Below are 12,556 nucleotides of genomic sequence, written 5' to 3'. Positions count from 1 at the left end.
GAGTCTTACCTACAATTCCTTGCATTGGAAGATGGTGGAGGGCACACAATGGATCGAACTTTTCGACGGTAAGCAGTTCAGTCGAATACTGTACACTAATCCGGTATGCTTACTGGGAACTTTTAAAGAGAAGCAGAAAGGACAGGATAGAGCCTTTAGCAATGTCATGATCTTGTCGTGGCTAACAGCTACCAATAACGAGGGACGATTTATGTTTAGTTTAAACCGGAGAAGGCACAGCGCCAGTATCCTCACGGTCAACCCAGAATTTACACTATCAATCCCAGTTCGAGGGATGGAAGATCTTGTTTGTAATGTCGGTTCAATTTCTGGGAGCTTTGGCAGCAAGTTCCCTTCAGATTACACTCCAAAGCTCTCTTCGGACGCGACACGCACCCAAGTAGCCCGCAAAGAACCAAGCAGCAACCGAGAGCGGAAGAAAGACAAACGCTTCTCGCACGGAATTCCTGATCTAAAGCAAGTACCTCTAGGTGAAGAAGAAGGTAATTTAGAGGATAGGATATTCTGCATCGCTGGGACTGTTGCTCACCTTCGTTGCCGCGCATACACAATAATGGATGAGCCAGTCATCGACTGTGACCACTACTTGGTATTGGCCGAAGTAAAATCTGCCTTTGTTAAAGAATCCTACTGGGACGCTAAAAAAAATTTGTTTCGTCCTTCGCCAGGGGACCAGCCCTGTTTGAAGTTTTTCGGATCACAGCAATTTGGTTACGTAGTGAAGCAAAATACTGAACCTGATGGCAAGTAAAAGGCTGATTTACAGTTAAGATAAACCACAAAGATGATACCGTTATTACCTGTAAAAATGAATTCTTGCAGGTGCTCTCACATTCATTCACAAGCGAACCCAAAGATGGATGTAAAATAGGGACAAGTTTTTTCATAGAATTTTCCCAAGAGGACTGTTTACATTAGCAACATTCCTACCTTCATAGTAGTAAAACAAAAAGCAGATCATTTGTGACTGTGGGAAAGTTGCAAAATTTTCGGTGACGTCAGGTTCGTGTTAAAGTCGTCGCAAAGGCAAACAATCGCATGGGAAACCTTTCCGCCATCTCGATATAAAAAAAAAAAACTGGAACGAAGGCGTATTCACTCACCATAGCCCAGGATTGTACACATACGAGAGCTTAAGCTTCGCGATGGCGGACTCCATTCAGCGCGACTTCTTGAATAGCAAGTTCGCCCAGATCCTGGGATTTGAGGATGGTGTAGACGACGTAGTTGATCATCTGCTTACAATCGACTCCAAAGAGGTATGGCGTAAAGCATTATCATGGTCTCCATCTTTCTTTATACTGAAGGATTCACGAGTGGTCGACTGCATGAAATTTGCTTTTTTAGGACCTGTCGGACTACTTATCGCAACTCTTGGGATCCCTTTCTGTGGAAGGTAAAAAATTTGTTGACGATATTGAAAAGTTCAAACGTGGTGTACCCATCGAACCGATGATTCTGGTTGTGCCCGACAAAGCTGAAAAATCCGAACAAACACACGATCTTCCAATAGAATCAACAGCGATAACAGAAAACTCAGTAAGGACAAAAGACAATATAGAGAAACCGCCGGAAAAGCCTCGTCAAGCGAGTACGAACAAATTAGCTAGTGAGACGCAAAAAAGACAAGGCTTCAAGCATTCACATTCTCCTCCGGTTGTAGAACAATCAAAGTTGCCATTGGAATCGCGGAAGAATGCTTTGAAGACACAGTCAAAGGTGAAATCAGGGGGAAACGAGGGTCCGAGATCGAAGGGAACAGCAGCATTCGAATGTGGTTGCTTCGGAAACTACCATAAGCCGATATCCAACTGCCTAAGGTAGGTTTATGTTTTTACGTAATCCTTGCACATTCTGCCTCCTCATTTGTCAACTGCAATATCTTCATTTCAGCTGCGGGAGAATATCTTGCGAGCGCGAGGGCTACGACTTTTGCCCCTTTTGCGGTTACCTTGTTGAGCCCCAAAAGAAACCCGATGACGAGTAAGTGGACGCGGCCTTCGTTTGCATTTCGTAAATATGTCGACGCAAACACGCGCAAGGTGCACAGAACTTACCGGTGTCTTGTATAGTGATCCGTTATATCCGGCTTGGATTTTGAAGGAAACTGTTTTGAAGCATCAACGCGAAAGCGCCAAGCGTACCCTTATTTTCGATGATCAGGCCGACCACCATGGTGCTCAGAACAGCGAATGGCTGACAAAAAATGAACAGGAAGATGTGGAGATTGAGCAAGCAGCCAGATTTGAGAGGCTTCATCAACGGAAAAACGTTGAACTGAAATTTACGTAATCGGCTTCGCTTGCTGGCAGGGAACTCACAGTCGGATTGCGCAAATGTGCGCTCCTGGTAGGCTTTTCGTGGTTGGGTTTGGGTGTAGTTGAAATAATGCTGTACGAAGCAAACTTTGACTCAATTTCTTGCTTTTCGAATCTCTAGCTAGGCGATGACAGAACATAGTGCGCACAGATCCCTTCCATAGTGACCTGGTCCTACTTTTGACCACTTACGGTCAGTCGATACGTAGGTGCATGTTTAACGTACATAACATGTTATGATCCGTAACAAGATTAAGCTGTATATTATGGGTGCTCGGACTTACTACCACCTATGTCACACTACTAGATCCATTGCCAGCGGATTGGTGACATTACACATTTCCGGGTTGGTCCTTTCGCGACACCCAAATCATGACAACTTTCGAGAATTAAATGGATCGAAAGCTCACCGGGGACACTATTTACGGCAGGACAGAAAGGGATCAGGGCCGGCTGACACTTGAAGATCGTTGCAGCATCAGAGGAATGTTCGGTTGGAGCTTCCGTCCTTTTTGGATCGTACTACTTTTGTTTGTGCACGATGTGCTGTCCAAAGCTGGCCTGCCGGCCACAAGCTCAACTAAGATTGTAATTGGTGTCGACGGCGGGACAGAGTCCATACGTGCCTGTTGTTTCGACGCCGAGACGGGACGCATCCTTGGCCAATCGTGTGCCGTTCCCTATCCTACACATCATCCTCATCCAGGCTGGGCCGAACAAGATCCGCTTGACTGGTATGAAAACCTCGGGCAGGCAGTCCGAGCCGCGGTGGGTTCCGTCGACTGCGACGGTGCCCAGGAAACCGAGATTTGTGCCGTTTGTATCGACACGACCTGTTGTTCCGTAGTTGCACTGGATAAAAACAAAGAGCCGTTGCGGCCATGCCTCCTCTGGATGGACCAACGCTCAGCATCTCAAACTGTTGAAATTATGGAACGATGTCGGGGAGATCCGGCTCTTCTTGTCAACTGCGGCGGTGATGGACCTTTGTCGGCCGAATGGATGACTCCCAAAGCCCTTTGGATCAAACAGGTCGAACCAGACATTTGGGATAGGGCCGAAACGATATGCGAATATCAGGACTATATCAATTTTAGATTGACGAACGAGATGTGCGCTAGCTCGTGCAACGCTGCATCCCGCTGGCACTGGGACGGAGAGCTTTGTCTCCTTGCAACAGAGGGTCATCCTGGTAGACCGCTGTCTCTGTACAAGAAGCTCGGCATACCCGAACTGGCTGACAAGCTGCCTCAACGATGCATTCCAATGGGCTCGGTAGTAGGTAGATTGACTCCGGACGCTGCATCGCATCTGGGCCTTCCTGAAGGTATTCCAGTCGTTCAAGGCGGGGCTGACGCATTTGTTGGCATGGTTGGTATGGGATGTATTCATCCTGGACAGCTCTGTCTTATTACAGGGTCTTCGCACCTGCACTGTGTTGTGACAGCACAGCCTACTACAGCCAGAGGAACCTGGGGCGCATATAGAGGTGCGCCGCTTCCAGGGGTCAATTTCGCCGAGGGAGGGCAATCGTCAACAGGAAGCATTCTACGATGGGCCAAAGGAATATTCGGTAGTAATGATTCTTACGAGGATCTGGACAACGCAGCCGCAGCTATTGGCCCAGGGGCTGATGGACTAGTAGCTTTGGAAACGTTTCAAGGATCGCGGACTCCAGTGACCGATGCACTTGCACGTGGAATATTGATTGGTTTGACTCTGTCACACACAAAGGCCCACATCTGGAAAGCGTTCATGGAAGCTGTTTGCTTCGGGACTCGAGGTTGTATTGAGGGTCTAGCTTCCGCCGGCCACAAATGTGACGAAATCATCATCGCTGGTGGAGCGACTCGCTCTCAGACTTGGCTACAGATGCACGCCGACGTAACAGGAAAAACGGTAATTGTGTGCGAAAACAAGGACGCTCCTTTAGTTGGTTGTGCCATTCTCGCCAGTGTCGGGGTAGGAATTCACAATACATTTGAGGATGCGGTAAATTCCATGATCCGTATTGATTTCAGGACACCGCCCCGGCCTGAAGTTTTCAAGCGCTACGACGAGATTTACGTAAATGTGTACAGCCAACTTGCAAAGGCTGCCCGCCCCATCGTCCATGCAAGCGATCATATAAGAAAAAAAGATTTATTGAATACACCCGTAATTAGAGGGGGGCACGAAGCGGCCAAAAACGATGTGGTAATATCGCCATCTCTTTTGGCTAGCGATTGGAGTGACATAAAGGGAGAAATCCAACGATGCCTGAAAGCGGGCTCGTTGCGTTTCCATGTCGACATTTTTGATGGCGTTTTTCTCGATTCCCCCTATGCGCTCACATTTGGCCCACAAATGGTGAAAGCTATTCGGCGAAGCTGCGACACTTCTACCGATAGAAAGGTAGCGCTAGACCTTCACGTCTGTGTTGATCGTCCTGCTCGATATGTGATGCCTATGGCGAAAGCAGGAGCGACTTGCTTCATCTTTCAGATCGAAGCGACATCACAAATGGAAGACGCTATCGCTCTCGCGCAACTTGTTGTGGATGCCGGTATGCAGTGTGGCATCTCTTTGAATCCGGCGACGCGTGTTGAAGCAATTGTGCCACTTTTGGAGACAGGGCTCGTATCAGTAGTTGACATTCTGGCCGTGGAGCCCGGTTTTGGTGGACAGGACTTCCAACGTACAGCTTTGGACAAGGTGCGCTTTTTACATGCTTGGAACACGTCACGTCCCAGAGAGAATATCGTCGACATTATGGTAGATGGCGGGATCAACAAAGACACTATTGCACAAGTTCTGGAGGCGGGGGCCAAAATTTTGGTCGCGGGGTCGTTTCTCTTCAAGCACGTCGACGGAATTGAAGGCGGACTTCAGCAACTGCTTCGTTTTGGGATTTAAATGTTTACTATTAGCTACAAGTAGTAAATTCGCCATACAATTTGCATCGTTGGAGTGTCGTAGAGCACCACGTGTTCGTTCAGGCTATGATTCTTCGCTCAGCCCTTTCAGCCTCTCCTCTTGGTCTTTTGCGATCATGGAATCATGCATGCTACCGATGTCGCCACTCAAGAACTGTGCCAACGGAAAGTTCTGACCGAGACGATGGTCGCTGCATCGGGAATCCTTCCAGTTGTAGGTTCGAATCTTTTCACTGCGTCCTCCTGTGCCAACTTGGGACCCTCGTCGAGCTCGTTCTTCCATTTCCCGCTTCTCGTTTTCCATGTCGTAAAGTTTTGCCATAAGCATTTTCATAGCCAGCTCCTTGTTCTTTAGCTGCGATCGCTCCTGAGTACACTTGATACGAATGCCTGTCGGTTTGTGTAACAAATCGACAGCCGTCTCGACCTTGTTGACGTTCTGCCCTCCAGCACCACCGGAACGCATTGTCGACATTTCGATTTCCTTAGGATCAATCTTTATATCGACTTCGTCACATTCGGGCATAATAGCAACCGTAGCAGTAGACGTATGGACACGGCCTTGGGATTCTGTTGCTGGTACACGTTGAACACGATGAACTCCTGCTTCCCATTTGAGTTTACTGTAAACCATATCGCCCTTGATATCCAAAACGACATTTTTGTACCCGCCATCATCGCCAGAAGAAGAATCTATCAGATTTGATTGCCATCCTTGTGTCGAAATATACTTTCGATAGACATCGAGCAAATCACCAGCAAAAATATTGGCTTCGGAACCTCCAGTACCAGCCCGGATCTCTAGCATGACGTTACGAGCATCGTTTGGATCCTTCGGCAACAGCAGAACCTTAATTTTCTCTTCCAAAGAGTCTAGTTGTGGTTCAATAGCTTTCATCTCATCTCGCGCCATTTCCTTCATATCCGGATCGTCTCCGGCGTCCTGAAACAGTTCCTTAGCACCACTCAGTTCTTCTTGCAAGGCGACGTATTCTTCGAATACCATGACGACTTCTTCGATTTGTGATCGATCGGTCATTACCTGGCGGAGTAAATTGGAGTCATTGATGACATCAGGATCAGCGAGACGTTCCGTCAAGGCTTGGTAAGAACGTCGAATGCCATCGAGTCGGCTCATCATGTTCTGGTCAAACGCCATGTGCAACGCAACACCAAATGCAGGTCGTTTCTGAAAGGACAGCGGCACAAACGCATTACTACATTGCATCAAGATTCCTATAAGCATGAACGTGCTACAGTATGAAAACCACGAAAAGCCCATGGTCTCGTGGAGCTGTTAGCTTATACTAATATAAGCACTAGAGCTAGAGATCTATTTCGTTTTTAGCTACAAGCAATGTGATGGATGGATTGACTGTGACTTTTAGCGGTGTCGGCAAAGAGGGGTAGGTGGTGGACCGTGCGTCCGACAGACGAAAGGAGCGTCACAGTCAGTAGAGATAAATGTCACAGTCAATAATGTAAACTAACGAAAGGGGCCTACTGTAGTTCCTTTCGATTCACTTTGAAGTTGTCTCAAGATCGGCAGGGCAGATTTTCCTTCTTTCCTCAAGATTAACCATGGCAGTCTGGCAAGTTTTTCTAAAGCTTCTTCTGACAAGTGGCATCGCCCAAGTGGTCGCGTGGGTGCTACCGATAGAGCCAAGAACAAAAAAGACCGCTCTTTCCACCCTAAAAAACGGGTGTCAGTCGAACCGTCGAGCGCTCTTGACGAGTGCTTTTACAACCTCTGCTGCCGCCTTTAGTGTTCTCTCATTCCCCAACCATGCAGCCGCTGCTACACGGGCTGTTGGTAGCGGAGAAATTGCATGTAGGGAGGCCGGTGATTGCCTTCAAAAGGGTGAATGGGATGGAGCTGTGGGATGGAACTGGGGCGGCAAGGATCGCTGTGATGCTTCCGATCCCCAATGCGGACCCGATGGAAAATTGCGGGGCGAAATCGTGGGCAAAAGTGTTCCGCCCGAAATTTCACAAATCACCTGCGTGGCGGTGATTCGTATAGACGTTGGTCGCGAAGAGTCCGGTGTTTTGAGATTGGGTTTCTACGGAAAAGACGCCCCTGCTTCCGTAGAGCAGTTGGCAAGCTTTTTGTCGGAGGGTCTTGAGACTCTAGCGAGCAACGGAAATAGGCTAGGCTCAACCAGTATTCCAGTGTCGCTAACTTGTGGTGGTGTAATTGATACTATTGTGCCGGGCTCGGTGGTTGATTTTGGTGTGCCATCGCAAACGTTCGCTTATGGGCGAAGTCGAGGCATGTCAAGGGTCGACAACTTTGTAGTACAGCCCCGCCCGAAAGCAACCGCTACCGCCGGTGACAAGAGCGTTCGATCGCATGATGCTGCAGGACTCGTTTCGGTATCACTCAAAGGACTGGGCTATGGGGGGACCGGGTTTGAATCCGATGACGAGGCGTTCGAAAGTTCCTTTTTAATCACAGCCGATGCAGTGCCGTCTCTCGATAAAACACGAAGGGTTGTCGGGCAGGTTTTGGATGCATCCAGTATGGCCTTCTTGGAACGTCTCGCTTCGCTTCCGACAAAGCGTGGGATACGCGGTGTGATTCCTGGACAAACGTCCGGTCCACCCTTACTCAAGACGGTGGTGCGCGAAGTCGCTGTGTCTCGCGTGACAGATCCTTCTCTGAGTAGCTAGCTAATTACACAAAAGGAGGTAGACAATAATTACCTTCTTACCAAAGTTGACTACCAATTCCGAATTCATCCGGCATTAACTGTAAGATATTTTTGATCGGTTCCAAACGCACTGTAAGACCTTCCCTTTAGAAAAACAGCAAATTTGAAAAGAAGCGCAAATCTAAATTTAAATATTCCCTGTTCAACATCTTGCTTGACTGTGAGAATCACCTGCTCGCAAGCAGAATGAAGGGGCCGGCCGTGAGATCGTTCCCCATCTTTGTCCACGCAAATGATCATAACGACAGTGCCGCCGACTAATGTATTTCCCTCTATTGGCTCCACCTATCCAACAAAAAGCAAAAAATTTACAGAAGGCTCAGCTAAAGCGTATCTAGCTTCAAATGTCGTCGACAAGGTCGAAGAGAGCCAGTGCACGCATTCGAAAGAGACCCATCAGCTTTGGCAACCCGGCTCTTGGAACCTATCATGGCGATGTATACACGGTCGAAGGTGACCACGATAACATTGGCACCCAGCTTCTAGCGGAAGGCGTAGTGACCGCCAACAATTTAGTTGCCATGGTCGATGTGCCACCAGAGCAGGTACCCGAAGGCGTATTGAATTTGGCGCGTTCCCATCGACCGTTGATTGACCATATGCGCGTAGTTATTGCGGAAGGAAATGGCCAGGTCGAGGCCGTACATCGGTCTACAGAGACCGATGTGGTTAGCGAAGAGGCAAGAGGGAAACCGCTCGCTTCCTACACCTTCGCTGGCGTCAATGCCGCTTCCATTTTAGCTTCTGACGTTGAAGTGTCGGAAGCTGCGATTGATCCAAAAGCGCACATGGAGCAATTACTGGAAGACGATGGAGCCGAGCACCATCCATGTCGAACATACCTTGTCTTGCTAGAAGCATGCTCGCCCGAAGCCGCAAAGGACCTTGTGCAAGACTTGCGTGGAATGCCTTATACATTTCTAGACGAGACACAAACTTGCAGCGTTTTCCACGTTGTGGCACTAGAAGGGGCCGACGGAGTTTCCCTCATGTCCCCTTTCTTCGCGCCGTCCACAAAAGCGACAGACAATGGGCACTTGGAAATTTCATCGTCTCATTCAAGTGACTCCCGAATGGAGGCAAGAAATCGCTGCGGGAGCGTTGATTGTAAATCTGGAGAATCTGAGCACCCTTCAGGGCAGCACCAACGCTCGGAAGATTACAATTGCGCAGTCTGCCTAGAGCATATGGACATGACCTATCCCAGATCTGGCGAACGGACCTCAATTTTGACAACAGTCTGTAATCATTCGTTTCATATGGATTGCTTGCTGCAATGGCAGGACTCTCCCTGTCCGGTTTGTCGCTTTGATCATTCTGGTTTGAACGAGGCGTTGTCACAGTGCCACCTATGCGGAAGTACCGCCCACAACTACGTTTGTTTGATATGTGGTATTGTGTCGTGCAGCGGAGGGCCCCGCTCCTCTAGTGCTGCTGCTGGTAGGTTAGGCCCACATGACAGCTTTTCACAGTGTCGATCCGAAGACACGCCCATATTGCCGTGTTACCAGAGACAAGCGTTGTCGCATGCACGGCAGCATTACGACGAAACACTACATGCATATGCATTAGATACGGAGACGCAGCATGTATGGGACTTTGCCGGTCAAGGGTACGTGCATCGCCTCTTACAAAACAAAGAGGACGGGAAACTAGTAGAAGTACACGATCCCTATAACACCACTTCCCAAGAACGTTCGCTAAGTCCTGGTTTGAGCGAATCGCAAGAAGGAGAAGTTGTGCATCGCAAGCTAGAGGGGTTTGCTAGTCAATACTATACATTGCTGAAATCGCAATTAGAGCAGCAACGTATTTTTTATGAAGGTCGATTGGAAGAGATTCGACGCGATTACGACGTGGCGAAGCCTCTTAAAAAGTCGACCGACCTGATTGCTGCTCTAAAACAAGAGCGCAATCAACTTTCGCAGCGACTAGTTACGCTAGAGACGCGTCGACGAAAAGTGCTGGAAGACGTTTCCTTTCTCGTCAGTATGAATGAGAGCCTGGTAGCCAACAAGGAACCACTCAGGCGACAGATCGAAGAAGCTCAACAACAAAGCTTAAATGCTCGTCGTACCTTCGAAGAACTTTTACAGCCATTGCAGGATAAGGTCACGGCTCTGATGTTACAGCTGGAGGATGAGGAAAGCGATAAAAAGCCAGCAGCTCTATGAAAGGTAATATACTAATTGAATAATTCATAGCGTCATCGAATACTCTGCTAGGACATGCTGCTTGTCATATGGTATATGCATGTACGGACTGTACTCACAAACCAAGGCCACGCTTAAAGCAGACAAAGTCTTGGGGTACAAGTCAAGAAGTCGTTTCACCACTCGTTCGCAGAACTTTTCCTGTACCATACGTGCAGGACTAACGGGAGTCTTGTAAAACCTCAAGAAAGTCGAATGCACTATTGGAGGGATTGTAATCCCTCGCAACATGTCCTGCATTGCATGCAGCTGCGCTGCAGAAATATCGGCTGAGACGACTTCTTTGAGAACCATGGAGGACGCCTTTCTGATGCATTCGCGTAACATATCTAATCTTCCTGTCGTCTCCTTCCATAGCAAAATCCCAGCATGGTCCCCAATTTGTGCGTTGTCAATCTGCAATTCAAGTGGATGCTTGGGCCAATTAGCATCTTCAGCGGCTGCCATAACAACTTTCTTGGCGTATTCAGTCCTAACTTCTTGATGCTCCAAATTTTTAAAAGAGGTTCGAGAAAATGTTGCCACAGTTACATGCAGTGATTCAAAGGGATAGATATAGACAGGAGCAGTTGACCCCTGGACGTCGTTGTCTTCAAAGCACCCGCGAACGGCCAAGACAAAATTTTTGTACGATTTTCGCATTGACTCGCATGGGGGCCACCCAGCAACGCAAACCAAGCCAAAGCTAGTAACGTGCAAATTACTTTTTTCCACCAACGATGCTAGCAAAGGGTCGGATTGGAAACGGTTATCCCGGATCAACATTTTCCCCGTTACCTTTGGATACGAAATCCCTCGTTGCTGAGTACGGTGATCGTTTCTTCAAGTTGTTTCTTCTTGACAAGCAAATAATCCGTGTCGTATGTGCTGATGGCAAAGATCGAAATCCCAGCATTGGCTAGCGGACTAGCCAGCGATGACAATATTCCGGTCAGGGCAAAATCCAGAGGTCCTTCTACCTTCAGTGTAGTCCAATCGCGTTCCACGAGGACGTCCGGTGAATCTGGAATTGCACGCTCCGCGCTCACAACCGAGAGTTCGTCTTCGGTTCGGGAAATAGAGTAAAAACTTTCGTCAAAGATCCACGATGGCGGTGTCGTATCGGGCGGGAATTTATAAATAGCAAAGCGTTCCGGGCGAACTGAGAGTGTCAAGGTGCTCGTCATGTAATGCGTGCGTACGGGTTTGTTTACCGGTGACTTCAATAGTCTAACAAGTGCGGTACATTTGAAGCAGCGGCGGTACCATTTTTTTCTGACAGCACATTCACTTTCACTGTCAAGCAAGCTCAGTAAGCTTACGTTGGGGTGGGCTAACTGTGAGCGCGCAAACTCGGCAACAACTGTGAGGCAAGGGTTAAAGACCAAAAGCAAAAAAACAGCGCAATGTATCTGTAAATTACATCTGTAGGATGGACAGACATCGAACATTTGGTCAATAGGATAATATATTTATAGCCAGCCATCTATTCGATAAAAGGAAGGTTTCATCGTCAGGACGGTGAAACGTCAATATAGGCAAATTGACATTGAAATGGAATAGAACGTTAAAATCGTCAGAAGTATACTTCTCGTCCAATCAAAATACTCTGTCAAATCCGTTCCCGCATTCGAGGTTTCGACCTTTCATTGCTAATATTCGTCAACTCATCCCATCCAAATTTTCTCTGATAGTGAGAAGGACCATTTTCTCCGTCGACGTCTTCAAAACAAGCTCCGACATCTACTGCACCAACGATCTTGAAAATTCAACTTCATAAAATCCGTTTGATGCACCGCACGGTAAATTTCCAGAAGGTTGAGGTGAAGAGTAATAATCTCTTGTTGTCAAACAAGAGAAGCTCCCCAGCGACATCGTATGACGGCAGCACTCCCCACCGCTTCAATCCAACCCAATATATTCCTGCTATGAATGAAATGCTTGCGGTCATGAGGAAATGGAACGACCTATGGAGCCACCATGATCAGCAGGAATATTTGGAAGACATAGAAATGATTCTGACCTGCTGGTTCTGCGACTACAAAAACACGTTTGGATCAGACGACAGAGAGGAGTTTTCAGAAAAGTTCTTGAGGCTGACTTTTTCAGAGAGAAAAGGATTTCACGGATTGGCGGAGAAATCGTACCAAAATCAAGGCATAGTGGTTTATCAAAGATGTTGCCGGATTCTATGAGAAGCCGCCTACACAACCATATTTTGTCTGTTTGTCGCGAGGACTCCGTGGGTACCAAGATGGAAGCCAACGATTTCCGTTTTCGACACTTGATGCTGCACAAAATGCTCTCACTGCCGCTCAGGGTGAGCATGACAATGTAGAAAGAGTGGATGTTGTCATGATGGCGTGCTCTCCAGCGTGCATTTTCACTGGGTACTA

General features: G+C 47.9%; 8 protein-coding genes across 8 annotated transcripts; 6 read left to right on the top strand and 2 right to left on the bottom strand.

Moving 5' to 3' along the window:
* Positions 1 to 31: 31 nt before the first annotated feature.
* On the top strand, positions 32 to 772 carry PHATRDRAFT_36084 (predicted protein; the record flags this gene model as incomplete). The annotated part of the gene is made up of 1 exon (XM_002180619.1): positions 32 to 772. The coding sequence occupies one exon, from the start codon at positions 32 to 34 to the stop codon at positions 770 to 772; it is 741 nt and encodes a 246-aa protein (XP_002180655.1).
* Positions 773 to 1,153: 381 nt separating this feature from the next.
* On the top strand, positions 1,154 to 2,313 carry PHATRDRAFT_46184 (predicted protein; the record flags this gene model as incomplete). Its single annotated transcript, XM_002180618.1, has 4 exons — positions 1,154 to 1,280; positions 1,369 to 1,841; positions 1,915 to 2,004; positions 2,094 to 2,313. The coding sequence occupies exons 1-4, from the start codon at positions 1,167 to 1,169 to the stop codon at positions 2,311 to 2,313; spliced, it is 897 nt and encodes a 298-aa protein (XP_002180654.1). The 5' UTR covers positions 1,154 to 1,166.
* Positions 2,314 to 2,930: 617 nt separating this feature from the next.
* Positions 2,931 to 4,244, top strand: PHATRDRAFT_12881 (predicted protein; the record flags this gene model as incomplete). Its single annotated transcript, XM_002180617.1, has 1 exon — positions 2,931 to 4,244. A coding segment is annotated over one exon (1,314 nt), but the record flags the coding sequence as incomplete, so codon positions are not given.
* A 294-nt stretch (positions 4,245 to 4,538) lies between these two features.
* PHATRDRAFT_12668 (predicted protein) lies at positions 4,539 to 5,177 on the top strand (the record flags this gene model as incomplete). The annotated part of the gene is made up of 1 exon (XM_002180616.1): positions 4,539 to 5,177. A coding segment is annotated over one exon (639 nt), but the record flags the coding sequence as incomplete, so codon positions are not given.
* Positions 5,178 to 5,318: 141 nt separating this feature from the next.
* On the bottom strand, positions 5,319 to 6,395 carry PHATRDRAFT_36081 (predicted protein; the record flags this gene model as incomplete). The annotated part of the gene is made up of 1 exon (XM_002180412.1): positions 5,319 to 6,395. One exon carries the CDS (start codon positions 6,393 to 6,395, stop codon positions 5,319 to 5,321), a length of 1,077 nt encoding a protein of 358 aa, XP_002180448.1.
* A 440-nt stretch (positions 6,396 to 6,835) lies between these two features.
* PHATRDRAFT_36080 (predicted protein) lies at positions 6,836 to 7,927 on the top strand (the record flags this gene model as incomplete). Its single annotated transcript, XM_002180615.1, has 1 exon — positions 6,836 to 7,927. The coding sequence occupies one exon, from the start codon at positions 6,836 to 6,838 to the stop codon at positions 7,925 to 7,927; it is 1,092 nt and encodes a 363-aa protein (XP_002180651.1).
* A 385-nt stretch (positions 7,928 to 8,312) lies between these two features.
* On the top strand, positions 8,313 to 10,142 carry PHATRDRAFT_36079 (predicted protein; the record flags this gene model as incomplete). Its single annotated transcript, XM_002180614.1, has 2 exons — positions 8,313 to 9,408; positions 9,541 to 10,142. 2 exons carry the CDS (start codon positions 8,313 to 8,315, stop codon positions 10,140 to 10,142), a joined length of 1,698 nt encoding a protein of 565 aa, XP_002180650.1.
* Positions 10,137 to 11,408, bottom strand: PHATRDRAFT_46182 (predicted protein). The gene is made up of 2 exons (XM_002180411.1): positions 11,024 to 11,408; positions 10,137 to 10,982 (listed from the first exon to the last, which is right to left on the bottom strand). Exons 1-2 carry the CDS (start codon positions 11,345 to 11,347, stop codon positions 10,167 to 10,169), a joined length of 1,140 nt encoding a protein of 379 aa, XP_002180447.1. The 5' UTR covers positions 11,348 to 11,408; the 3' UTR covers positions 10,137 to 10,166.
* Positions 11,409 to 12,556: the final 1,148 nt, after the last annotated feature.

This window comes from Phaeodactylum tricornutum, chromosome 9, assembly GCF_000150955.2.
Source record: "Phaeodactylum tricornutum CCAP 1055/1 chromosome 9, whole genome shotgun sequence".
Lineage (NCBI taxonomy): Eukaryota > Bacillariophyta > Bacillariophyceae > Surirellales > Neidiaceae > Phaeodactylum > Phaeodactylum tricornutum.
This window is presented reverse-complemented; position numbering and strand designations above follow the sequence as displayed.